General features: G+C 45.4%; 1 protein-coding gene across 2 annotated transcripts in view; it reads right to left on the bottom strand.

Annotated features, from left to right (window-relative positions):
• The window catches only part of RPA1 (replication protein A1), a 60,702-nt gene that overhangs the window by 12,961 nt on the left and 20,263 nt on the right, over window positions 1-27,478 (bottom strand). The window contains exons 6-13 of one of the 2 annotated variants that reach the window (XM_064378101.1): window positions 13,702-13,794; window positions 10,527-10,659; window positions 8,709-8,811; window positions 6,981-7,049; window positions 6,648-6,840; window positions 5,134-5,273; window positions 4,603-4,751; window positions 1,727-1,859 (exon numbers count right to left, since the gene is read on the bottom strand). In XM_064378101.1, the coding sequence (XP_064234171.1) occupies window positions 1,727-1,859; window positions 4,603-4,751; window positions 5,134-5,273; window positions 6,648-6,840; window positions 6,981-7,049; window positions 8,709-8,811; window positions 10,527-10,659; window positions 13,702-13,794 (1,013 nt within the window). The remainder of the gene's footprint in view (window positions 1-1,726; window positions 1,860-4,602; window positions 4,752-5,133; window positions 5,274-6,647; window positions 6,841-6,980; window positions 7,050-8,708; window positions 8,812-10,526; window positions 10,660-13,701; window positions 13,795-27,478) is intronic. The other variant, XM_064378102.1, reaches the window with a different exon arrangement.

The following is a 27,478-nucleotide window of genomic DNA, read 5'->3' as shown; positions in this document are numbered from 1 at the left end:
GGCAAAACACCATCTCTACAAAAAATGCAATAATTAGCCAGGTGTGGTAGCACCTGTAGTCCCAGCTTGGGAGCCCCGGGAGGTCAAGACTGCAGTGAGCTGTGTAAAGCCACTGCACTCCAGCCTGGGTGACAGAATGAGACCCTGTCTCAAATTTAAATTAAAAAAAAGGGAACATTTGTGATTCATGGGAAGAGGTCAAAATACCAATATCAACAGGAGTTTGAAACAGGTTGATTCCAACCCTCACGGATGATATAAGGGTTTCAAGACGTCAGTGGAGGAGGGACCTGCAGATGTGATGAAAATAGCAAGAGAACTAGAATGACAAGTAGAGCCTGAAGATGGGCCTGAATTGCTGTAATCTCAGGATCAAACTTGAACAGATGAGGAGCTGCTTCTTATGATGGGCAAAGAAAGTAGTTTCTTGAAAGGAAATCTCTTCCTGGTGAGGATGCTGTGAGAATTGTTGAAATGACAACAAAGGATTTAGAATATCACACAAGCTTAGTTGATACAGCAGTGACAGGACTTGAGAGGGATAGACTCCGATTTTAAAAGAAGTTCTACTGTGGGCAGAATGCTATCCAAGAGCATCACATGCTATGGAGAAATCGTCTGTGAAAGGAAGAGCACCCAGGGTGGCAAATTTCACTGCTGTCTTAAGAAATTGCCAAAGACGCCCCAGTGTTCAGCAACCATCACTGTGATCAACGCTGAAACAAAACCCTCCATCAGCAAGAAGGTTACGACTTACTGAAGGTTCAGATGATTGTTAGCATTTTTTAGCAATAAAGTTTTTGCTTTTTTTTTAAGAGAAGGAGTCTCCCATGTTGCTCAGTTGACTGCCTGGGCTCAGGCAATCCACTTGCCCCGGCCTCTGGAGTAGCTGGGATTACAGAGAACCGAGAGTGGGTATTCTTGTGATGGAACAACGTGGACCATCCAGTGTTCAATTCTCGAGATGGTCTATAAAGCACTGTAAGAGCTGCTGCTGATGACAGTGATGGATCTGGGTATACAGTGAAAACAAGACAGCAGGTATGAAACCTACACTGTGTGTTGTGAAACTGCAAGAGCAGGGTTTGCTATGTTAGGGAGCATAAAGGAGAAATAAATGATTTAAATATTGAACTGCTGGCAGAATACAGGTTTAGATCAAGATAGGAGGAGGGTCATTAAATACAAACATGGAAAGGAAAGCTGCAACTAAAAGTCAAATATCAGGGCCCATCCTTTCAGGGAGTGCTGGCAACCCTCAGCCTAGGAGAGGTCAATACGCTGTATTCTAGTCAGGGACAGCACCCGCGAAACTGCCTAATGTCAGACACTGAGCCAGACGAATGCTCATCTTGAAAAACATCTTTCTGATATGTGGGCACTTTGCAGGAACGATCACAGAAAAGAAACATGGACCCGAAGGCAGTTACTATTACACTATAAAGCTGACTGTCACTCCCGCGTCAAGCTCCTTCTGAGAATTAACTCTTAGTCTAAGAGTTCTTCACACTTTCCTGCCTCACATCCCCTGAGGGTTAAAAGACACTCCCATGAGCACACCTGGCTACTTCACGTTGGCCATGATTCTCAGTCCCCACGGCATGCTCGGGTCACAGCCCCAGGTAAGAATCACAGCTCCGACAGCTGGTGTGAGCACCCGAGTTTCTCAATGCACCCTTCTGTACCCTTCCCAGGCTCTGTGGAGAAGGTCAGGGGTGCTGGCTACCTTGTCGCCTTGGCCCAGGTTCTCTGATTTGACCTCATACAAGGTTTTCCAGTTGGTGTTGCTCCCTCCAAGTCCACCGCTCTTTAGATCAGAGATGGAAACACCATCTAAGGCTTGTCCTTCTGAGTCAAACCTGAAAACATGAACAAAGAACGATGATGAGCACTTGATATGCTTCTCGGTGCATGACCTGTTTCTGCACGCCAGGCACAGGTTTCCCACCACCCGCCCAACTTTCGCATAGTGCACGGTCATATTGGCTGAACTTAGTATCTTCGGAATTACATGCTTTTTTACATTTTTAAATTTAAAAAAACAATCTGTGACAGAGTTTCACTCTGTCACCCAAGCTAGAGTGCAATGATACAATCATGGCTCACGGCAGCTGTGACCTCCTGGGCTCAGGTGTTCCTCCCACCTCAGCCCTGCTAAGTAGCTGGGACTACAGGTACATGCCACCATGCCCAGGCCTATTAAAAAAATTTTTTTTTTTTTTTTAGAGATGGGGTCTTGCTATGTTGACCAGGCAGGTCTCAAACTCCTGGACTCAGGCAATCCTCCCTCGGCCTCCCAAGGTGCTGGGATTACAGGGGGTGAGGCAGTGCTCCTGGGCCAAAGTCAGCTGAAGAAACTGAATGACCTTTCTTCTAATCTCAGTTGCTTTGATGCCCCCCAGTGGTGAAGAGAATCAGTGCCAAAGTACCAAAGAATCTTCTTCCATTAGCTGGCCCACTCCAGGCCTAAAAGCAGAATCTGGGAAAGTCAACAACCAGTAAGCTATAAAGTAGCTGTCTGGTGTAGTCCTTTGGGCTACTAATGCTTATTCGCAGCAGGCAGCTGTGTTTTGATCATCACCAAATGTATCAGTACGGAAAGGGACAGTCAATAGCCTAGCAAAAAGGGTTTCCATAAAAGACCTCCTATGCCCGATACAGAGGCCAAAAGTGGTGTTTTTGTTGTTTTTGAGACAGTCTTGCTGCGTCACTCAGGCTGGAGTGCACTGGCACCGACTTGGCCCACTGCAACCTCCACCTCCTGGCAAGCCATTCTCGTGCCTCAGCCTCCCAAGTAGCTGGGACTACAGGCACGCACCACCATGCCCGGCTGATTTTTGTATTTTTTGTAGAGACGAGATTTCACCATGTTGGCCAGGCTGGTCTTGAACTCCTGGCCTCAAGCAATTGCCCACCTTGGTCTCCCAAAGTGTTGAGATTACAGGCATGAGCCATCGTGCCTGGCCCAAAAGATTTTATAACCCAGAGCAATTTATCAGAAGGCATTACCCTTTTTCTTGTAGATTTACTTTTGCCAATATGGAGGTTAAATTAATTTATATTAAATTATTATTAAAATTTATGGTGCTTCTTGATCACATAACAACTGATATGAAGGAAATAAGGCCAAGGAGAAAGCGGCTCAGGAACACAGCGGCGCGGAGAGGAGCCAGCCTGAGACTAGAGGCAGGCCAAGCACCCGCCAAAGGTGGGTAACTAGGAGCTCACCACGCGAAGAACCAGTTCCTCATGAAGAGACCATCTCAAGAACGGATGTCACCCTACACTGCAGACAGCCACCTTCTCCTGTCAGGTAAGTGCCTAAATCCCCCACAGGGCACGGCAAGGGCCGTACGTCTGTTTTACCACCACCAGTTACACCAGTTTACGGTTTCAAAGACTCCAAGGAACATTGCACTCATCAGGAGTCAACAGGGCATGGAGACAGGCGACCCCGATAAAAATCCTGCATGGTCACAGCCAAGATCTAAACACCTCTAATCCCTGTCCAGGTAGAGTGTGCATACTGAGCAGCCCTTTGATCAGTGCCAGATTATTTGATTTTGGGGACAGCCGTGCTCCTTATGTTGACTGGGATCATGATTACTGACAACTAAAATATGAAGACCTTCATGTGGGAATGCAATTAACCTGGGGCCGAGCTCCAGAGCCTGAAAGGAAATCAAGCAGTAAGAACAAAGCAATCTGCGGCTATTTCTGGTGAGACCGGGCCCCCGCCTTCTGCAATGCCAGCTATCACAACAGTTCAGTAGAGATGTGTGGACTGTGCTCACGAGGGTGGCTCACGTGACATGAACATTCCAGAACATGCTTCATGAAACTGGTCAAACACCAGTGCCACTGGTTCACATGACTCAAAGTAGAGGAGGAGTATGTAAAATGAGCTCATTCTGTAGCTGCTTAAATCCTAAGACACAGCTGGAAACCGACACACTGCCCCGTGACTAGAGCTACGGGAGTTATTCCAGCTGCGCTAGTGAAAGCGCCTTCCTGACCACATCAATCCTTGCATACTGTGTTTCAGTTTCAAGTACTCTTTTAAGACCGAGTTTCAATGTCCTAAAAGGCTAGAGACAGTGAGGAGATTTTAACAGCCTCTCCTCATCCCGAGTGCTATGGGAATAACAATCTAATCCTAACAAAAAGCCCATTGTTCTCACCACACTTTATCAGAGTCCAGTGAATACATACTGGAAGATGAGATCAGCACCAAAGACTCGACAGAAAAAGAAAGCACGTGCTCCCCCCATGCCACAGAGGCCCGGAGCGTGAACCCTGGAAAGAAAGATGCCTCAGCACCTGCCGCTGAAGCCTGCCGGACGCTCCTCAGCAGGACCGAGGTCAGCAGGCAGCACCATATTCTAATTGCCTCCTGGGACTCTCTGGTTCGTCATGGGATTCCAGGTTTGTCAGCTCAAGGGTTTTAAAGCCATCCTCTCAGAAGGCAAAATGCCTCCAATAAACAAATGCACCACTCACTTCCCTAACGAAGGCTTCTGCTTGGCGGAGGCTCACACACGGTAACCAGCTCTCCTCAAACCCAGCCTCAAACAGCCCTTTGTTTTGCCCCACGAAACCTACCATCCACGAAGCCTATAGGCCTCTGGGATGTCAGGATTCACGATGATTGTGCTGGAAGACAGCACGGAGAGGCTCCGTCCACCGAAATCAGAGACTCTGGCTCCTTTGATAGCCAGCACAGGCTGTCTGGAACCATCAAATTTATCAGCCTGTAAAAGAAACACCAGACATACACAAGTGTCACTAGCAGGAAGAACGCAGAAGGTTTTTATAGAAAACAAGGCAAACAGTCAATAGTGAGTGAATGTAATCAATGTACATGGAATCTATACAAGACAGACGTCACACATAAGGATCTTCTCAGAGACACATCAAACTAGCACGACTTTCCCAGAGTTAGGGGGAGGAGCATTTGCCTCCGTAAAGCTTGAATCACAGCAAATCTCACAGAAGACAAAGGATTTCAAATATTTGCCAGACAGCACAGCCCTTCCCATCTATACGGCCAAAGCCCCCAACTCATAGGACAAGACCGCCCGCTCCCCCGGGAACTCCTCCTGTGCGCGCTGACGGCCCCGCCCTCACACTTACATCTTCCCCCCACAGCGTAGTAGTCACCACCTTCCCTGACGTGTCCATCAAGTAGATATTCCTCTTAGCAACCTCTCTGTTGTTAGACCTCACTGTGATTTTAGTGGCATCTTCATAGCTCTTGCAGATCCCAATTATGTCTGAAACACACGCACAACGTGTTAGCAGGAGACCGTCAGGGCTCCCACTGAATGGGATCGGAGGGTGAATGGCAGGCACTGGGGTCTGACACCGCCCCTCACTCTGCACAGGAACACCACCCCGGACACTGCACAGGAACACCGCCCCCGACATTGCACAGGAACACCGCCCAGGACACTGCACAGGAACACCGCCCCCGACACTGCACAGGAACACCGCCCAGGACACTGCACAGAAACACTGCCCCCCACACTGAACAGGAACATCACCCTGGACACTGCACAGGAACACCGCCCCCCACACTGAACAGGAACATCACCCAGGACACTGCACAGGAACACCGCCCCCCACACTGCACAGGAACACTGCCCCCCACGCTGCACAGGAACACTGCCCCCCACACTGCACAGGAACACTGCCCCCCACGCTGCACAGGAACACCGCCCCCCACACTGCACAGGAACACCACCCAGGACACTGCACAGGAACACCACCCCGACACTGCACAGGAACACTGCCCCCCATGCTGCACAGAAACACTGCCCCAACACTGCACAGGAACACCGTCTAGGACACTGCACAGGAACACCACCCCCATGCTGCACAGAAACACTGCCCCAGACACTGCACAGGAACACCACCCCCATGCTGCACAGAAACACTTCCCCCCATGCTGCACAGAAACACTGCTCCAGACACTGCACAGGAACACCGCTCCCCATGCTGCACAGAAACACTGCCCCAGACACTGCACAGGAACACCACCCCCATGCTGCACAGAAACACTTCCCCCCATGCTGCACAGAAACACTGCCCCAGACACTGCAAAGGAACACCACCCCTCACGCTGCACAGAAACACTGCTCCCCACGCTGCACAGGAACACCGCCCCAGACACCGCATAGAAACACCACCCCCCATGCTGCACCGAAACACTGCTCCCCACGCTGCACAGAAACACCGTTCCCCACCCTGCACAGGAACACCGCCCTGGACACCGCACAGAAACACCGCTCCCCAAGCTGCACAGGAACACTGCCCAGGACACTGCACAGAAACACCACCCCCCACGCTGCACAGAAACACCGCTCCCCACGCTGCACAGGAACACCGCCCCAGACACCGCACAGAAACACCGCCCCCCATGCTGCACCGAAACACTGCTCCCCACGCTGCACAGGAACACTGCCCCTGACGCTGCACAGAAACACCACTCCCCACCCTGCACAGGAACACCGCCCTGGACACAGCACAGAAACACCGCTCCCTAAGCTGCACAGGAACACCGCCCAGGACACTGCACAGAAACACTGCCCCCTACGCTGCACAGAAAACCACTCATCACTGCTGTTCCTTCCCATACACCAACTTACCGACAAGTGAGTCTTTAGACTTGCTCTCTAGGTTATCAATCCCTGTGAAATCAAACTGAACAGTAGGCAAGTGACGATCATCTTCACAGGGCATGACGGAAGTCTCATTATTGAAGGTCATCTCATAGTCATTTTTAACAGCTGTGAATTGTTTGTTAGCAATCTTCAGGGTGCCTTTTGAGAAATAATACACCTGCAAAGGAGGCCAAGCCACAGAACTTGAGACTGTCATGAAATTGGACAAGAAACCCTGGTTTGCCACCACACAACCCTCCACTGGACCAGAGTTCTCATCCACAGTGAGTGTCGGCCCCAAAGCTAACACTACCATACCTTGTTCACTTCAATGAGGGGAAAGAACTTGTCCACTTGCTCATTGAAAGCTGTAGCTCTGATTTCACCCTGTGGAAGCACGTGAGAGCAGTTAGGACTGTGGGATTCAACTTCAAGCCTGACCAGTGAAACACAGGCCACCTCAGCATCAAAATGACATCTTTAGAGTAGTGAGGCACAAAGGGGACCCAGAGAGGGCTCCAGACATCCCAGAAACCCGCATTTTATAGTCACACATTCAAGTCATTAGCCTGCTGAAAAAAACAGAATTTCAATTGCTGGTCCCATAATCATGCTGCATTAACCTCAAGTGAGACACTGAGAACTGAACGAAAGGGCAATGTCGAGTGGAGTATTCTGATGATAAAAACAAACCACGCTGACCACTGAGCAACACAACCGGAGCCCACAGCACGGTGCTGCCGGGATGACTCCCGCTTCCCCCGGTGCCTTCTCAGTGACAATCACTCCATGCTCGGGAGCCACTGCCACAAATGTCACAGTAAGTCATGTTTGCAAGTTGCTTGTGATCTGATTTTCACTTTTGCTTTTCTGTCAACCAAAATGCTACAGGTGGACAAGAAACTTAAAACACTGAAACTGTAGCCAACCATCACACATTAGAGCAATAATTTGTTAAAAAAAAAAAAAAGAGGTTCTAATATTGATTCTGCCACCACACAGTCAAACATTTTAGGTGTTATACCATCCTCCCCGCCACCCAAAAAAAATCTGTTTTTTTCCTCTGCCTTTGGGAGTTTGAACAAAGAGGAAATATGCGGCAGTTTGAAAGGAACGCTAAAGTACATTTTAGAAATCATTATATTATTATTTCTATTTTTTTTGAGATGGAGTCTTGCTCTGTTGCCCAGGCTGGAGTGCAGTGCTGCAATCTCAGCTTGCTGCAATCTCAGCTTGCTGCAACCTCTGCCTCCTGGATTCACGTGATTTTTCTACCTCAGCCTCCCAAGTAGCTGGGACTACAGGCATGTGCCACAAAGCCCAGCTAATTTTTGTATTTTTAGTACAGACGGGGTTTCACTATGTTGACCAGGCTGGTCTCGACCTCCTGACCTCAAGTAATCTGCCCGTCTTGGCCTACCAAAGTGCTGGGATTACAGGCATGAGCCAGCGCGCCCAGACAGTTTTTGCATTTTTAGTACAGATGGAGTTTCACTATGTTGGACAGGCTGGTCTAAAACTCCTGAAATGGACAGATTAACAGCTATCCAGACTGTCATGATTCTATGGCATACGAATTCTATCTCATTGTCATGGTTTTGTTTAGTTTAAATAAAGCAAATAAGAGAATCTGCACAGTCAGAACCCATTTCCCACAAAACCACTCCCATATCAAGGTCACAATTGTGTGCCTTCTGCCGTGGACGGAAGCTCCACTCTGGCATCGCAGGTATCACCTCCCAGGGCCTCGACGGAGCCTGCCAGCAAATCAGACGGCCTCCAGTTTCTCCTGCCCAAGAAGCTACTTACACATTTAGAAAACTACTTTCTACTGCTACAAACACTGTCATTTAAGATCAAAGATTTATTTATGACCTTTAACCCTCCACTCCAGACAGCATCAAAGGACCTGGTCAGAGGGAGAAGCACAAAACAGTCGCGCTTCTCTCTGGCCTACTGTTCTTCTTCGCCCCTTCGGCCCACAGAGCTGAGGCTTTTGTTTCTCAGAGTCCACAACTCTCACTTCCCCACTTGGCAAATACTCACACTTTCATCAACTAGTTCTAGAGAGAACAGCTTCCCTTCCCCTCGGGAGTTGCTCCAGGTACGGATCTGACTTTTGTTGGTGACACGAGCACAAATCGTCCACCTAAAAACCAAATCCATTATATTAGTGTTTGGAGTCTTACTTGGAAAAGATCAAGTGAGAAATCATCTCCCTATAGCCTTTCTCATCTTACACATATTCCATTTTCCAACCTGTATTTTAATCCAGCTAATTAAAACCCGGAGATGACACACGTTTGACAGTTTACAGAATAAGCAAATAGTAAAACATGCAAGGTGATTTAACACTAACTCATTCTCCTGTCAAACAAGTAAATTTATGAACTCTCTCCCTTCTCCAAAAAGCATCTCCAGGGCAACAATATCCCCTTAATGAAAGGTTCTAAGCTAGAAAATACAGTAACACCAGCAATTATATTTTACCACAGTTTTCAATTATGGGAACTGATATAACTGGTGTCAAACTTCTGTCTCATTTCTCGTGCACACGGAATATAAATACATCATGTCGGTGGGCCATCCGGGAAACACACTGCGGCAGCAGGACCTTACAGAGAGGCCGTGAGGAGAGGAGGCTGAAGATCTGAGTCCCGCTTCTGGTGCCCTCCTGAACACCTGAACCAGGCACATAGGCACCTCATTTCACAGGGAGAAATCTCTTTCCTACATTACAAAGTATTGAGGAATAGAAACATATCTGAAAGAATTCTGAAAAAAAGAACTCGAATTTTTAACTATGCAAATTATTTTATTTGTTTATTTTTTGAGAAGGAATCTCACTGTCACCCAGGCTGGAGTGCAGTGGCGCAATCTCAGCTCACCACAACCTACATCTCCCGGGTTCAAGCGATTCTTCTGCCTCAGCCTCCCGAGTAGCTGGGATTACAAGGTGTGCACCACCACACCTGGCTAATTTTTGTATTTTTAGTAGAGACAGGGTTTCACCATGTTGGCCAGGCTGGTCTCAAACTCCCAAACTCGGTTGATCCGCCTGCCTCGGCCTCCCAAAGTGCCCAGCTTCAAATTAATTTTTAGTGTAAAAAAGTCATATAAAAGAAATATACGTTCGGGGTATGTTAATGTGGTTAAGACAAATAGTGCAGATTATTTTAGCCAACTAAACCAAAGGCGAAGTCACCTGTTTAGGAGAAGATGAAAGGCCTTTTGAAATATCAGATATATTTATTTTTACTCATAAGACTATCAACTGATTAAGCATTAAATATTTTCAATTTCAAATTCTTTCAAAATGAGTAAAACTCCACAGGCCATGGCAGATTGCTATTTTTGCTCTACTTGCCAGTAAGAGTGTTAAAGGGTTACCACAATCTGTACCCCTCTCCTCCTCACGAAACAAAGAGAGTAAAGGCCAGGTGTGGTGGCTCACACCTGTCATTCCAGCACTTTGGGAGGCTGAGGAGGGTGGATCATGAGGTCAGGAGTTCAAGACCAGCCTGGCCAAGATGGTGAAACCCCGTCTCTACTAAAATACAAAAAAATTAGCTGGGCATGGTGGTGGGCGCCTGTAATCCAGCTACTCGGGAGGCTGAGGCAGGAGAATCACTTGATCCTGGGAGGTGGAGGTTGTGGTGAGCTGAGACTGCACCACTGCACTCACTCCAGGATGGGGGAAGAAGAGAGACTCTGTCTCAAAAAAAAAAAGAAAAAAGAAAGAAAAAGAGTAACTCATTCTATTTGGAGGTGACCCTGAGGTTCACGCATGAATAAACCCAAGAGTCCATAGTGACTTCTCTATTTTATATGTACACCTGGAACTTATCCTATGCAGCAACTCACTTGGACTGGTAAGGGGTGAGGCTGGCAATGGGCACCACTTTGGCCTGTGTTCCCCCGGAAGTGCTGGACAGGCTGGGACCTCCAGCTTTTCCAAATGTCTTTGACGCACCATAAGCCATAGGAACAGTGGAACCTTTAAAAACGAACACAAACGAAAAGGAATATCATTATTCTACTTAACTTTTTTATAGTAAGCTTTACAATAACTCTAAATTACTGAGGTGCCACCAGTGAAATTATACAACATGACAGGCAAAGCTTTTCCTTTTTAGTATGCAAGAGATATGAAGATCAAATAGAGACTGAGGCTGGAGGCTAGAAAAGCAATCTAGAATGAAGGCTGTGCACACAGGAGTTCACTGTTACATTTGCTCACGTCAGCTCCGAGGTCAAGGTAATAGCGGTAATGAATCTAGACACTGCTCTTTCTGAAGGCTGCCCTCCTAAACACTTCTCTTGCCTCAACAGGCAAGGTAACAGGTCAGAAGAAGAAAATCAACTTTCTTAACTGGTAAAACTGATGGCAAGGCACTCGTCACGTGCGAAGAAAAGCAGGGGGACAGGACAGGACGTGAGGGGTCTATCACAAAGAGATCGCCTCCAAATCCCCAGGCAGCTCCCAGGCCTCAACGCGGCCAGAGGACCAGAGGCTAGCACAGAGCCCGTGAGGCCGAGTCTAGTTGGGTGCAAAGGGCAAGAGTCAGTTTTTGGTGAAGACACGTAAGTGAGTGACCACGAAGACCCTTCTGCCTCCTTATCCAAACCTAAGCAGCTGCTCCGCACTGGGAAAGAACTGGGAATTGGAGCGTTTGAGCAGATGAGTTCTTCTATACCCACACTGCATCTGCAAAACTTCAACCTCCAAATTCTGAAAATACAATTCAGTTGAGTGACTTCATACCCTCTATATGAAACCATCTCTTCAGAATAGAATTTGGCTGAAAGTCTCAATACACCATCTATCCAGTATTTATTTACTGAGTTTCCACAGCCTGTGCCACATCCTTCGAGTCATTCATAGTAATTAGTAAAAAACATATAGGAGTGTTCCAGATCCTCAAATTCTCTTCTAACTGGGGATTCGAGAGAGGTCATTACACACACAACAGTAATTATCTCAAGACTGTGTAAGGAAACACATGTATTTGTAGAGTATGTGTGTATACTCATACATATTAATTTTATAAAACACACACAAGCATCCATCCGTTCATCCAATTTTTTCATGCTGGGTAGCTTCCCCTCGGTACAAATCCAGTTCATTTTCTTTCACTACGTAGTTCAGGAACATTCACTGACTTTCATTTGTTTGAGACAAGGTCTTGCTCTGCCCCCAAGGCTGACGTGCAGTGGCACGATCATAGCTCACTGCAGCCTCAAACTCCTGAGTTCAAACGATTCTCCCACCTCTGCTTCTTGAGTAGCTGGGACTATAGGCAGGCATCACCATCCCCAGCTAATTCTTAAACAATTTTTTCTTATAGAGATGGGGTCTCTGTTGTCCACGCTGGTGTCAAACTCCTGGGCTCAAGCAATCCTCCTGCCCTGGCCTCCCAAAGTGCTAGGATTACAGGTGTGAGCCACTGCGCCCAGCCCCAACTTTTAAAAATAAATTTTAATAAAAGGCAAAGCTAGACAACCAGAAACATAATTCTGTGGAGGGACGGAGATGAATAATATACTGTTTGTATATCAGCCTAAGGAAGTGATTATTTACCATTTTAGAGCGTCTATTTCACCACTCCCTTCAACAGTATCTATCTTTTTCTTTTTGAGACAAAGTCTTGCTCTGTTGCCCAGGCTAGAGGGCATGGGCACAAACTCAGCTCACTGCAACCTCTGCCTCCCGGGTTCAAATGATTCTCATACCTCAGCCTCCCGAGTAGCTGGAATTACAGGCACACGCCATCATGCCTGGTTCATTTTTGTATTTTTAGTAGAGACAGGGTTTCACCATGTTGGCCAGGCTGGTCTCAAACTCCTGACCTCAAGTGATCCACCCACCTCAGCCTCCCACAGTGCTGGGATTACAGGCGTGAGCCACCGTGCCCGGCCCACAGTATATAATTTGAGAGTTGTGTATAAATAGATCCACTTATAAAAGGAGAGAGAGGTAGATAGATACTGCAAGGTAGATTTAAAACAACAAAGACAACGGCGGAAAAGTCCTGAAAATTTCACAGAAACATTAGTGACGTCTTAACCTTGCTTTTCTTAGAATCTTAACACTGAAAAATAGAAACTAATAGTTGAGGGGAGGAGAGGAGGTGGATGTGAATCTGCGACAGAAAAAAGGACCTCTAAAAGTAAATCCAACCGCATTCTACAAATCAACATTTTCAACGGTGACTTCCCGGATCAAGAGGTTCCTTTACTTTAGGCCAGAAAGTAAACAAAAGGATTCCATTAGGGCCGCTCGGGACCTGCTGCAGAGAAAAGTAAAAAAGATTTCTCATCCATGAGACTGAGGAGCAGAACCTGTGACCAACAGAAACGATACTGTCTTCAAGCAAACGAGAAACGCCCATGAGGGCCCCCAGCGGGACAGCTGGAGCGGTGAGCCAACTGTAACAAGGCGAGAACCTAAAGGGAATGCAAGTGCACACGAAGTCGGGGGACATCAAACCCGGAGATGAGAAAAACGAAGAAACTACCTGATAAACTACTAACAAAGAAGAGAGCATTTTAATTTTTTTAAAAGGCTGACGTATCTTTAAAAGACAATCTTTGGCTGGACACCGTGGCTCACGCCTGTAATCCCATCACTTTGGGAGGCTGAGGACGGAGGACTGCTTGAGGCCAGGAGTTTCAGACCAGCCAGGGCAACATAGTAAGACGCCATTTCCACAAAAAATTAGCCAGGCATGGTGGCATGTGCCTATAGTACCAGCTACTTGGGAGGTTAAGGCTCCAGTGCGCTGTGATGGTACCACTGCATTCCATCCAGCCTGGGTGACAGAGCGAGACCCTGCCTCAGAAAAACAAACAAAAAGATAATCTTTAGTCCTTTTTTCAGTCACATACTGTACAATATGAATCAGAATTAATTCTTTGCAAAACACAGCTTGTAATGAACGGCATTTTGAAAACTCCCGTTAGTCCCAGATTCAATTTCAAAACATTATTCAACAGTCTGACACACATGGTCAACACGTGTCCTTGTGTGGCGTCTTACCCACTCCCGAGCTTGCATTCTGTGGCTGGGGCTTGCTGCTCACTGGGCTGGCAGCTGGAACTGAAGGAGGAGCCACCTGCTGCTGCCCATGTCCTGAAGATCAGAAGGGAAAGCCCATGTCAGTGCACAAGATTTGGGTTAAGAGATTTAAACTTGGGTAGAAGACATGCTCTGGGAAAGAGTGCATTTTTTTATTTCGTCAAAGACTCCCATGGGTTAGAACTCCTGCTGAGGCATTCAACTGCAGGCAGTGAATTTGCTACGGGTTCACTTTTTGTTTTCATTACACAAAAGGTTGGCTCCATTTACCTTTCACCTGCTTATAATTGATAGCCTTCAGTTTTAATGAGGTTCTCCCCTGAAGCCTTGCCCATTTCTCCTGCAACAACCTGCAGTAAAGTCACTGGGTTGAATCTGTGACATTACCACTATTTCCATAGCAACAAATCGATGTCATCAACGGAACCGTGTGTTCACGGCAGGATCAATCAGAAGAAAAAGCTGGGTGGTAAGAAAAACCTAAAAGCAGTTCAATTGTTTCTGAAGTGCTCCTGCTTCAAAGGAAAAGGAGACGTTCAGAAAGGATTCTACCCTCTCCCTCCCAAACAAAGCAACCTTATTTTGCAACTGACAGTTGGTGGAAAATACAAGTTGAAAGAGTCTCGGGTACCGTGAAGTGCTGGTGAACTGTCACAGCGGGGAGAGACGAGAATGGGGTTCAGAAGCAGGTGTGTCAAGGAAACAGGAAGATTAAAAGGAAAGGAGGGGAAATGAGCATGTCTCTCAAGCAGAAAATAAGAAATGCATACCGTCAAAGTCTTACTTGCCCACCACTCTCTGCACAAACGTTTATGAAGCTGAAGAATGTGAAAACCGTAAAATATGCCTCATTTTTTTGTGAAATAACAGATTCATGGACCGACTTTGCCTTCGTGATCGGCTCTAAAAGGCAGAAGTGAACCTCATCTGGGCAGCTCCCCAAGAGTACTTGCAGCACAAAAAGGCAACTCAAAAAAATCTCCTAGCATGCCCCGAGAACAAAAATGGCACGCACAGCTGGGAGAGCGTCCCGCCTGCCACCCTACCTCTGCCTTTTCCAACTGCTGAGTTCACGTTCCTGCTGCGTCTTCTAAGGTCCTAACTCAAATGGGCACGTTACACACTGATTCAACTGACTTCTGCCAATACTACTCTTAACTGGCACAACTAAATGAGAGGTGGCTGTGCCATTAGAGTAAATTTAGCATAAATTAAAAAGGTTAAATAGAACTGTTTAGTTCTTCCTATGGAGAGAAAAATTGAGAGACCTTATTTACATAGAAAAAGAGCCAGATTAGAGTGAAATTTTTGTGTTTACATTTTGGCTTTTCCATTATCTCTGAATTTACAAAGTGTCACACAGAATTGCAAGGGAAACTGCTCTTCCCTGACAACGCATCTTGTGAAGGAACAGTCTAAAATGCTGCAGTGAACCTTTTTTTAAAATCAGGAGAAAAAGAAGAGCTGCTCAGTAAATGGTATTGGGGCTAAGTGGTTGGAAAGAAATAGAACAAAAGCTGTATCTTTACCTGCTTCCTGAATTATATTCGAAAGAACAGAGATATAAACATTCAAACACAGGCGAGCACCACAGAGCTACAGAAACCCCGTATTCTCCTTCCCGTCTCCTCCCTCTCTTCTACGGCCTCCAAAATCTCTCAACTGGAAAATCCCCTCCTCAGATTGTGTCTGCTTGTTCAAGTACCTCGTTGAAAAGGACATGGTCGTCCGATCTTGCTCAGCACATAGATTCAATTTCTATAGAAATGTAACTAACTTTTTTTTTTTTTTTGAGACGGAGTTTCGCTCTTGTTACCCAGGCTGGAGTGCAATGGCACGATCTCGGCTCACCGCAACCTCCGCCTCCTGGGTTCAGGCAATTCTGCCTCAGCCTTCTGAGTAGCTGGGATTACAGGCACAAGCCACCATGCCCAGCTAATTTTTTGTATTTTTAGTAGAGATGGGGTTTCACCATGTTGACCAGGATGGTCTCGATCTCTTGACCTCGTGATCCACCCGCCTCGGCCTCCCAAAGTGCTGGGATTACAGGCTTGAGCCACCGCGCCCAGCCAAAAATGTAACTGACTCTTACGAGGTATCTACCGTAGACAGATTCACAGGGGCAGAAAGTAGAAGAGGGGCTAACAGAGACTGGCAGGAGTGGGAATGGAGAGTTGGTGTTTAATGGGCACAGGAGTTTCAGTTTGAGATGATGAGAAGGTTCTGGAGTTGGAGAAGTTTAATGGGCACAGGAGTTTCAGTTTGGGATGAGAAGGTTCTGGAGCTGGAGAAGTTTAATGGGAATTTCAGTTTGGGATGATGGAAGGTTCTGGAGCTGGAGGAGTTTAATAGGCACAGGAGTTTCAGTTTGGGATGATGGAAGGTTCTGGAGCTAGAGGGTGATGGCTGTACAACAGCAATGTTGATAGACTTCATGTCACTGAACTGTAGGCTTCAAAATAGTCAAATGTCAATTTCATGTTAGGTATATTTTAACACAATTCTTAAAAATGTGACTTACCTTGGTTTACCTATTCTAAGATGTATATTTTTTTCACATTTTAACATGTAAATTAAAATCAATGTCTTACCACAATTTCTTTTTAGTAGTACATAATATAATGGTACAGTCTCATCATCACTGGATTCTTAGATTCAACAAGGCACAGCGTATTTAGCGAGTCTCCAGCCAAGCCCTATGACACGCATGAGTAACAGCTACCCTTCTTTGAGTGCTCAGCCTGCTTCAGGTACTAGGTTACCTGCACTACTCCAGTGCCTGCCAGCCCTATGAGAGACACGATTATCATACCCTTGAACAGATGAGGACGCTGGGTTAGAGGCCACATAGCTTGCTGCAGTCGCAGAGCTGAGACACAGGACCTCACCTGGAAAATGAACTTCACCATTGCCCACGTTGCTGTTAACTGGGAACAAGCAGTCCCGGCGGCCATAACTCCAGTTATGAAATCTGGCAATTAGGAAAAGCCACTAATCCACTTAGAGCAATCCTTAACTCCTGCTTTGGACCAGCTGTGCAAATCTGGCTCAGGAGACAAGAGGCAGCCGTCGGCCAAATGGACTGCAAGAATGTGGTGCATTCCAAATAGCAGAGCCACCTTTCTGTTAATGCACTGCAACACAGCCGCTGGCCACGAGACCTGAAAAACTTGGTCCACAGCTAAAACCCTTCTAAAAATTAAATCACACCCCAAAGCAGTGATGCAGACTTAACTCCTGAAAAATCTTCTGCTTTGTGTCACCTCCACATCAAACCATTCCAATAAGACAGCTCAACTTCAAGGTTCTTAAAGACCTTTTTGCTCTACGCTAGCTTTGTACCGCTGGCTTTGACCTAGCGGGGAAATAAGACATCTCAGAGCAGACTCTCAGCTCCTCAAATTACTTACCCTCACACCTATCATTTTCATCATCATAATGGTTAAGTGAGCCATCACAGAGAAAAATTTGCTAAATACACAATGGAGGATAAGGGCAACAAAAACTTCAACTTTTACCAGTACTTTTTTTTTTTTGAGATGGAGTTTTGCTCTCGTTGCCAGGCTGAAGTGCAATGGTGCAATCTTGACTCACCACAACCTCCTCCTCCTGTGTTCAATCGTTTCTCCTGCCTCGGCCTCCCGAGTAGCTGGGATTACAGGCATGGGCCACCGTGCCCGGCTAATTTTGTATTTTTAGTACAGACGGGGTTTCTCCATGTTGGTCAGGCTGGTCTCGAACTCTCAACCTCAGGTGATCGGCCTGCCTCAGCCTCCCCAAGTGCTGGGATTAGAGGTGTGAGCCGCCAAACCCAGCCTAGTAAGTACTTTCTTAACAACTACCAACAGTATATAGAAGAGGCAGTCCAATAATTACTATTGCCTCTTGGCAGAAAACGGAAGAAATCAGGCTGAAAGAAATTCCAATAATGGGTAACATTAATGACTAAGTATTGTGTAACAAATTTTAGTCAAAGTAAAATATTGTTAGCCACAGTATAGGTACACTGAACTTATACACACGGACAAAAATATACTGGCAAATATGGGAGATTTAAAAATCATCCAATTCAATACAGTATGAAGCATGCATTACGTCTGAAGTTTTTATTTCTCACACATTGAAAATTCTATAAATATCTTTACTTAACATGGTAGGAATACCATAAGACAATTTCCTTCCTCCCTTCCTCCCTCCCTTTCTTTGATGGAGTCTCACTCTCTTGCCCAGGCTGGAGGGCAGTGGCGCGATCTCGGCTCACTGCAACCTTAGCCTCCCAGGTAGCTGGGATTACAGGCGCTCGCCACCACACCTAGCTAATTTTTGTATTTTTTAAAAGGGCAGGGTTTCAACATGTTGGCCAGGCTGGTCTCAAACTCCTAACCTCAGGTGATCCACCCGCCTTGGCTTCCCAAAGTGCCAGGATTACAGGTGTGAGCCACTGCACCCAACCAAGACAATTTCAATGCACATTTTGCAATTCCTCCTATCTGTGGGTTGGACTTAGTCAAGTAACTGTACTGGCCACCTCGCATTGCACCCATTCTGGATTAGGTGCTGGGAAAATACAAATTTAACTTTAGTTCTCTACCCACTAGTACAGAGTGTGCTTCCTTTCCCAATAGAGAAACCAGTGTTGTGAAATACCCAGTAAGGTAGCAGTCACTGTAAGAAAACTACTTCCACATTGGCTCACTGATCTGGTTACGATGAAATTCGATAGTAAGTCATCCTGAACAGCAATTTTCTCAACCCTCTGAGCTTTTTCTTTTTTTGTTTGTTTGAGACGGAGTTTGGCTCTTGTTACCCAGGCTGGGGGCTCACCGCAACCTCTGCCTCCTGGGTTCAGGCAATTCTCCTGCCTCAGCCTTCTGAGTAGCTGGGACTACAGGCACGCGCCACCATGCCCAGCTAATTTTTTGTATTTTTAGTAGAGACGGGATTTCACCATGTTGACCAGGATGGTCTCGATCTCTTGACCTCGTGATCCACCCACCTCGGCCTCCCAAAGTGCTGGGATTACAGGCGTGAGCCACCGCGCCCGGCCCCCTCTGAGCTTTAACAGACACTGAAGAAAGGAAAGGGCCAGTGGAACTGGGTATTGAAAGAAAGGAATTTTTCTTCCACAGCCCTATGTTTCTTTGCTTTTTCTTCTTTCCCTTGAGACAGGGTATTGCCCTGTTGCCCAGGTTGGAGTGCAGTGGCATGATCATAGCTCACTATAAGCCTTGCAATAATGAGCTTAGGCAATCCTGGGCTCAAGCAATCCCCCCACTACATGAAAAATTTAAATAGCTGCCATACAGCAAAAACAAAACAAAAATAAAAACCGATACAAACCAAAGAAACCACCATAAGCAAAGTCAAAAAGATTCTATAACTTACATCAGGGACAAAGGACTAATCACTGTACTTTTTAAAGAACTCCTAGAAATTAAGAAGAAAAAGATAAACAACCCAAAAGAAAAATGGGCAATATTACTATATAGGACTTGTTCAGAGACTAAAACCAAAATCAAAAGGCCCTCAAACATTTAAAAGGATGCTTGCCTTGCTCAGAATACAAATGTAAAACTATAGCAGATAACACTTTTCATCTATCAAATCAATACAAATTCAAAGGACAAGCTACTGGCATAGCTGTGAAGAAATTAGTGTATATTCATGCATTTCTGGTGGAAATACAAAATGGTAGTATTTGATGGAGGAGAATCCATCTAACGCTGCCAGGCACAGATACATTTACCCAGTGACCCACCAATCTCGTTTCCAGCAACCAAGCCCCTCTGCCCCTACGCCTGAACAGCTATGGAGTTATTCACTGAAGTGCTGTTATCATAGTTATTTGCTGAAGTGCTGTTGTCATAGCCAGAGTATGAAAACAACCCAGTGTCCACCAATAAAAGGCCGGTTACATAAACTACGTAACAGCCACACAACGGGATACTCGATTTCAGAAAAAGAAACACAGAGTCAACATTTAAAAAAAGATCCTGCCCGGCGCGGTGGCTCAAGCCTATAATCCCAGCACTTTGGGAGGCCGAGGCGGGTGGATCACGAGGTCAAGAGATCGAGACCATCCTGGTAAACATGGTGAAACCCCGTCTCTACTAATACAAAAAATTAGCTGGGCATGGTGGCGCGTGCCTGTAATCGCAGCTACTCAGGAGGCTGAGGTAGGAGAATTGCCTGAACCCAGGAGGCGGAGGTTGCGGTGAGCCGAGATCGCGCCATTGCACTCCAGCCTGGGTAACGAGCGAAACTCCGTCTCAAAAAAAAAAAAAAAAAAAGAAAAAAAGAAAGATCCTGGTGGGGCACGGTGGCGTACGCCTGTAATCCTAGCACTTTGGGAGGCAGAGGCGGGCAGATCACTGAGGTCAGGAGTTCAAGACCAGCCTGGCCAATGTGGTGAAACCCCATCTCTACTAAAAATATTAAAAAACTAGCCAGGCATGGTGGCGGGCACCTGTGACCCCAGCTTCTAGGGAGGCTGAGGCAGGAGAACTGCTTGAACCCGAGAGGCAGAGGTTGCAGTGAGCCAAGATTGTGCCACTGCACTCCAGCCTGGGTGACAGAGACTCTGCCCAAGAAAGAAAGAAAGATCTTTAAGCATATACGAGTATACAGAAATAGCTCTAGGCCAAAAAAAAATTTTTCTTTTCTTTTTTTTTTTTTTTTTTAGATGGAGCCTCACTCTGTGACCCAGGCTGGAGCACAGTGGCACGACCCTAGCTCACTGCAACCTCTGCCTCCCAGGCTCAAGTGATCCTCTCACCTCAGCCTCCCAGTGGCTGGGACTGCAGGTGTGCACCACCAAGCCTGGCTAATTTTTTGTATTTTTGGTAGAGACAGGGTTTTACCTTGTTGCCCAGGCTGGTCTCAAACTCCTGAGCTCAAGTGATCTGCCCACCTTGGCCTACCAAAGTGTTAGGATTACAGGTGGGAGCCACCACACCTGGCCAAAAAATGTTTTAAAAACAGGATATGGCTGGGCACAGTGCTCAGGCCTATAATCCTAGCACTTTGGGAGGCTGGTGGGAGAATAGCTTGAACCCAGGAGTTTGAGACCAGCCTGAGCAACACAGTGAGATCTCATCTCTATTAAAATAATAAATAAATAAAAGCAGATAAGAAGACACGATAGTGTACACAGTATGCTGCCTTTTATGTAGGCAAAGTGGAGTACAGAATGAGTACATCTATTTGTATTTGGTTACATTTCCATAAACGCCAGAAGGATTTAAAAAAAAAAAACAAAACAAAAAAAACCACTAAAATGTGTTACCTCTAGAGGGCAGCAGTGGGGGAAGAGGCAAGGGTAGGAGGAAGAGTTCTCTGAACACACAATTTAGTAGCTGTGACTTGAAATCATGTAACTGTATTATCTTTTTGAAATCATTTAACCATATTATCTATAAAAGATTAATGTTTATTAAAAAAACAGATGTCTGATTATCTCAATTATATTTCACATTTCTTTAATTATGCAAGTTTTAATGGACAAATATATAAATGTGAAATAGAGATAACTTTTAATTATATATATATATAACATTGCTGCAATAGATTCACTCACACGATCTATGTACTTAAATAATTTTCAAGTAGGCAAAAACATTGGTATGATGGTTAATCTTCGAAGGCTTGGGCACAGAGGAAAGTGTTCTCGCCAGGAATGATAAATGCTCATTCGCATTTCTTGTAGCAACTCACAGTGTGACCTTGGGTAAATTACTGCATTGCCTCATTCACGTTTTTACTTAATGATTAAAAACTGATTAACTGATCTCTAAAATAGTTTCCTCTATCTCTTAGCAATCTGTGATTGTGCTGAATTCTCTGCGAAGGTCCAGGCCTGAGATCTCCTACTTTGCTTTCCATGATCTCATTTAGGCAAAGGCCGGGACTCAGTTCCAGGTAGAACAAGGCCAGGATGCAATTCATCTCCAGTGTAAGAATTACTGGGGTCAATTCCACTTACCCTTAAGCAAAAACCCTACTAATAGTAAAAGTTAGTTGTGGACAAATTGAAGAACTATGTTGATAAGTTTATTTTTATTTATTTATTTGAGACAGAGTTTTGCTGTTTTTGCCCAGGCTGGAGTGCAATGGTGCGATCTCAGTTCACTGCAACCTCCAACTCCCAGGTTTAAGTGATTCTCCTGCCTCAGTCTCCCAAGTAGCTGGGATTACAAGTGCCTGCCACCATGCCTGGATGACAAAGTAAGATCTTGTCTCCAAATAAGTAAATAAATTTTAGCTCGGTGTGGTGGGTGGCTCATACCTGAAACCCTAGCACTTTGGGAGCCTGGGCAACAGAGCAAAAACTTTGTCGCAAAAAAATTTAAAAAAAAAAAAAAAAAATCCAGGTACGGTGACTCATACCAATAATCCCAGCACTTTGGGAAGCCATGGTGGGCAGATCACTTGAGATCAGGGGTTCAAGACCAACCTGGCTAACATGGTAAAACCTCGTCCCTACTAAAAATACAAAAGTTAGCTGGGTGTGATGGTGTGTGCCTGTAATTCTAGCTACTGGGAGGCTGAGGCACGAGAATCACTTGAACCTGGGAGGCAGAGGTTGCAGTGAGCCAAGATCACGCCACTGCACTCCAGCCTGGGCAACAGAGTGAGATTTCATCTCAAATAAATAAATAAATAAAAATAAACTTTGATCTAATCTGATATTGACATCTACTTCCACATGGACAGCAGCGACAGGAGAGGTGTAAGAGGACCACATTCTTTAAGAGTTATAATACTTTTACTGATTGTCAAAAAAAAAAAAAAAAAAGGGAACTACATTCTAAGCCAGGTGTGGTGGCTCACACCTGTAATCCCAGCACTTTGGGAGGCTAAGGTGGGTGGATGCTTGAGCACAGGAGTTCAAGACCAGCCTGGGCAACACAGCAAGACTCCCATCACTACAATAAAAAAAAAATTAGCAGAGTGTGGTGGTGCATGCCTGTAATCCCAGCTACTCAGGAGGCTGAGGCAGGAAGATTGCTTGAGTCCAGGAGGCGGAGGTTGCAGTGAGCTGAGATCATGCCAGTGCACTCCAGCCTGGGCAACAGAGAGAGACTCTCTTTTAAAAAAGAAAAAAAAGAGTGCCACATTCTCATCTTCCACAGTGTGATGTCAATAAACAAATGCCTCAACTGAAAAAATTAACAAAGAGCAGGACAAGTGTCTTGTTTAGAAACATGGAGACCGCCAGGCGCGGTGGCTCGTGCCTGTAATCCCAGCACTGCGGGAGGCCGAGGCAGGAGAATAGCTTGAACCCAGGAGGTGGAGGTTGCAGTGAGCCAAGATCGTGCCACCACACTCCAGCCTGGTGCCTGGGGACAGAGCAAGACTCTGTTTCAAAAAAAAAAAAAAGAAAGAAAGAAAAAAAAAGAAAAGAAATATGGAGACAGAGAAGAAACAGCTGTGAGATCTGAAACAGACTGTCTCTGGACAGGAGTCAGAGGCCAAAGAAAAGTGAGGCAGGAGAACGCTGTTTTGTTTTAAGGACACACCTCATAAAAATATTCAACTTTTAAAACTATGTACAGGACGAGATGGAGCAACAGACACCAGGTTTACCCTATCATCTAAATAACCGCCCCCCTCCAAAAAAAGAGAAATATTTGAAACACATGGTTTTCAAGACCCTAGACACTAAGCAATGAAGGACAGTGCTGCCGTGACAGAGGAAAGTGAGCGGGTCTGCAGCAGCTCCCTGCCCCCAGGGTTTAGCGGGCCTGGGAGACGGAACCCAGAGCCCAGGGGGATCACCGTCTAGTCAGCAGCACAGAGCAGCAGAGGAGAGAGGGCTACACAGAACTCCAGAGACCCGTGGCGGGTTCCTGGGTGGTCAGCAGAGCATTCACTGGTTGGCTCGAGTATGTGTGGACACCATCTCAGGCCAGGGTGAGAATAATCTGAGAAGGCCAGAGGGAACCGTGCCTGTGTTTGTAGCTAGCCTGAAATAGCACCTGTTTCTACCAGTCAGACTGGAAAAATTCATATTCATGGGGCCCGAGGCGGAACAGTCTGTCAGGTCCTGGTTTAGCATTGGGAATAACTACACCTAGACTAAATGCAGCTCTCTGATCCCATCTAATAAATCTTAAAAGCAACACACCAAAAGATCAAACTGTCTCCAAGTTAACTTAACTCTATCCCTGAAAAAAGCTCAAGAATAATGAGAGGATCACGAAAGTTTCCAGCGCCCAACAAGGTATGCATCCCAATGTCTGGTGTTCAGCCGAGGGCCAGGCACAGAAGGCAGCAGGGAAACGGGGCCTGCGACTGGACAGACAGGGTGCTGGCGGAAACACACCGGACTCACACAGACACAGGGCCAGCAGCAGGGACCTTAAAACAAACATTGTGATTGTACTCTCGATGTCCCCAAAATTAAGCAGAGAGGTAGAAGATATATTTTTAAAGTCCTAACGCAAGCTTCAAGGGATGAAAATTGTAACTGAGAAGTACACTCCATGGGATTAACAACAGATCAGTCATCACCTGAGAAAAGACACTGAACTTGAAAGCGCAGCGGTAGGAAGTATACACAATGGCCAGGCTCGGTGGCTTATGCCTGTGATTCAGCCCTTTGAGAGGCTAAGGCGGGAGGATTGCTTGAGGCCAGGAGTTTGAGACCAGCCTGGGCAACAAAGTGAAACCTCATCCCTACAAATAAAATAAAAGTAATGAGCCGGGCATGGTGGCACAGTAGCCCCAGTCCAGGTAGTCCACGGGCAGCCCCAGTGCTCCACCTCCTGGACTACAGGTGTAGCCTGAAGTCCCAGCTACTTGGGAGGCTGAGGCAGGAGGATTGCTTGAGGCCAGGAATTCAAGACCAATGTGGCAACAGGGAAGGACTCCATGTCTATAAAAAATAAAATGAGCTGGGCGTGGTGGCACATGCCTGTAGCTCCAGCTACTCAGGAGGCTGAGGTGGGAGGATGGCTTGAGCCCAGGGTGTTGAGGCTGCACTGAGCCATGAATACACCACTGTACTACTTCAGCTTGGGCAACAGAGCAAGATCTCGTCTCTAGAGGGAGAGGGGGGAAGAATGCCAAAGTGGCTATGCTAATATCAAAGCAGATTTCAAAGCACAGAACATCACCAGGGATAAACAAAGTCATTTCATAATAACAGTCAATTCAAGTGGACATAAGAATCCTAAATTATATAGATATTTAATAATAGAGTTTCAAAACACATGAAGCAAAAACTAACAGAACTTCAAGGAGAGACAGAGAAACTTACAATTATTATAGTTAGAGATTTCAATATCCCTCTCAGCAACTGACAGAACAGTAAACAGAAAAACAGTAAGGATATAGAAAAACTAAATAACACAATTCATGAAGTTGACCTAATCGACATTTATAAAACACTCTGTCCAATAACAGAATACATATTCAAGCACACACAGAATTTACCAAAAGATACCACAATCCGGTCATAAAATAAGACTCGAGGCCGGGCTGGTGGGTCACACCGATAATCCCAGCACTTTGAGAGGCGGAGGTGGGTGATTCACTTGAGGTCAGGTGTTCGAGACCACCCTGGCCAACATGGTAAAACCCCATTTCTACTAAAAATACAAAAATTAGCTGGGCGTGGTGGCAGGCACCCATAGTCCCAGCTAATTTTTGGGACTACTTGGGAGGCTGAGGCAGGAGAATTGCTTGAACCCAGGAGGTGGAGATTGCAGTGAGCCGAGATCACGACATTGCACTCCAGCCTTGGTGAAAGAGTGAGTCTCTATCTTAAAAATAAACAAAATAAAATAAGACAATACATTTAATAGAATTCAGGTCATAAAAAGTATGCTGTTTGATCAAACTGGAATTAATTAGATATCAATAACAAGAGAGTCTCTGGAAAATACCCACATTTGGCTGGGCATGGTGGCTCATGCCTGTAATTCCAGTACTTTGGGAGGCTGAGGCAGGCAGACCACTTGAGGATAGGAGTTCAAATCTAGCCAACATGTTGAAACCCCATCTCTACTAAAAATACAAAACATTAGCCAGGCGTGATGGCACACACCTGTAGACCCAGCTACTTGGGAAGCTGAGGCAGGAGAATTGCTTGAACCTGGGAGGTGGAGATTGCAGTGAGCTGAGATTGTGCCACTGCACTCCAGCCTAGATGACAGAGCAAGACTCTGTCTCAAAAAAAAAAAAAAAAAAAAAAAAAACAGAAAAAGAAAAAAAAAACAAAAGAAAAAAAGAGAAAATCCCCACATTTAAAAACTAAACATACTTCTAAATAACAGAATGTCAAAGATGAAATTGAAAGGGAAATAAGGAAGTCTTATGAAGTGAATATGAATCAGAATATAACATATCCAAATTTGCTGGATACTATTTAAAGCAGTAGCTAAGGGTAGATTTATAATGCTACAAGCCTATGTTAGAAAAAAAGATTTCAAATCAATGAACTCAGTTTCCACCTTAAGAAACGAGAAAAAGAACACACAAAACCCAAAGTAGAAAAAAATATTAAAGATCAAAAGCATAAATCAATAGAATATAAAACATGAGAAAAATCAATAAAACCAAAAGTTGTTCCTTTGAGGTCAATAAAATTGATAAAACTCTCAAATTCTACAGATACTCAAAGGACAACACACACACACACACACACACACACTTTTTTTAATAGTGTCTCTGTCTGTTGCCTAGGCTGGAGTGCAGTGGCGCCATCTCGGCTTACTCCAACTTCCACCTGTTGGGCTCAAGTAGCCGGGACCGCAGGTGCAGGAGCACCACCAGGTCCAGCTAATGTTCTGTACTTTTGGTAGAGACTAGGTTTCATCCTGTTGTGCAGGCTGGTCTTGAATTCCTAAGCTCAAGCAATCGGCTTACCTTGGTCTCCCAAGGTGTTGGGATTACAAGCGTGAGCCATCGCACCTGGCTGGAAACATATTTTTTTAATCCATAGGATAATTTCTCATAATTGGGGTGTTTAGAATATTTATATTTCTATAAACTAATACATTCAAGAACTTAAATGAAATGATTAAATTCCTTGAAGCACATAATCTACTAAAGTCTACTCAAGAAGAAAGATTGCCTAAATAACCCTCTATCTCTCTATTAAGAAACTGAACTTATAGTTTAAGACTTTTTCGTGAAGAAAAAACATCAGGCCCAGATGGCTTCACTGGTGAATTCAATGAGCATCTAAGGGAGAAGTAATACCAAGTCTGCACAACGTGCAGCAGATAATTTAAAACGGAACACTTTGCAACTGACTCAATAAGGTCAGGGTTACTCAGACACCAAAATCAGAGTCATAACAAGAAAAGAAAACAGGAGAAAAATATCTCTTATGAATATAGATACAAAAATTCTAAAACAAAGTAAACCAAATCAAATGGACTCAGTAAATCAAATCCAACAATATGTAAAAAGAGTTAGACATCATCTATCACGACATAGACTCATTCCAGAGGTCCCAGATTGGTTTAACACTCAAAAATCAATCACTGTGGGCGAGCGCAATGTCATCCCAGCACTTTGGGAGGCCGAGATGAGTGGATCACTTGAGGTCAGAAGTTTCAGACCTGCCTGGCCAAGATGGCAAAACCCGGTCTCTACTAAAAATACAAGAAAAAAAATTTTTTTTTTAGTTGGGCATGGTGGTATATACCTGTACTCCCAGCTTCTCTGAGGCTGAAGCACAAGAATCACCTGGGAGGCAGAAGTTGCAGTGAGCCGAGAAGGCATCACA

Source organism: Aotus nancymaae, unplaced genomic scaffold (assembly GCF_030222135.1).
Source record: "Aotus nancymaae isolate 86718 unplaced genomic scaffold, 86718_ANA_hifiasm-v0.15.2.pri h1tg000018l, whole genome shotgun sequence".
NCBI classification, from domain to species: Eukaryota; Metazoa; Chordata; class Mammalia; order Primates; family Aotidae; genus Aotus; species Aotus nancymaae.
The sequence above is the reverse complement of the archived record's forward strand: the minus strand, read 5'-3'. Positions and strand labels throughout refer to the sequence as shown.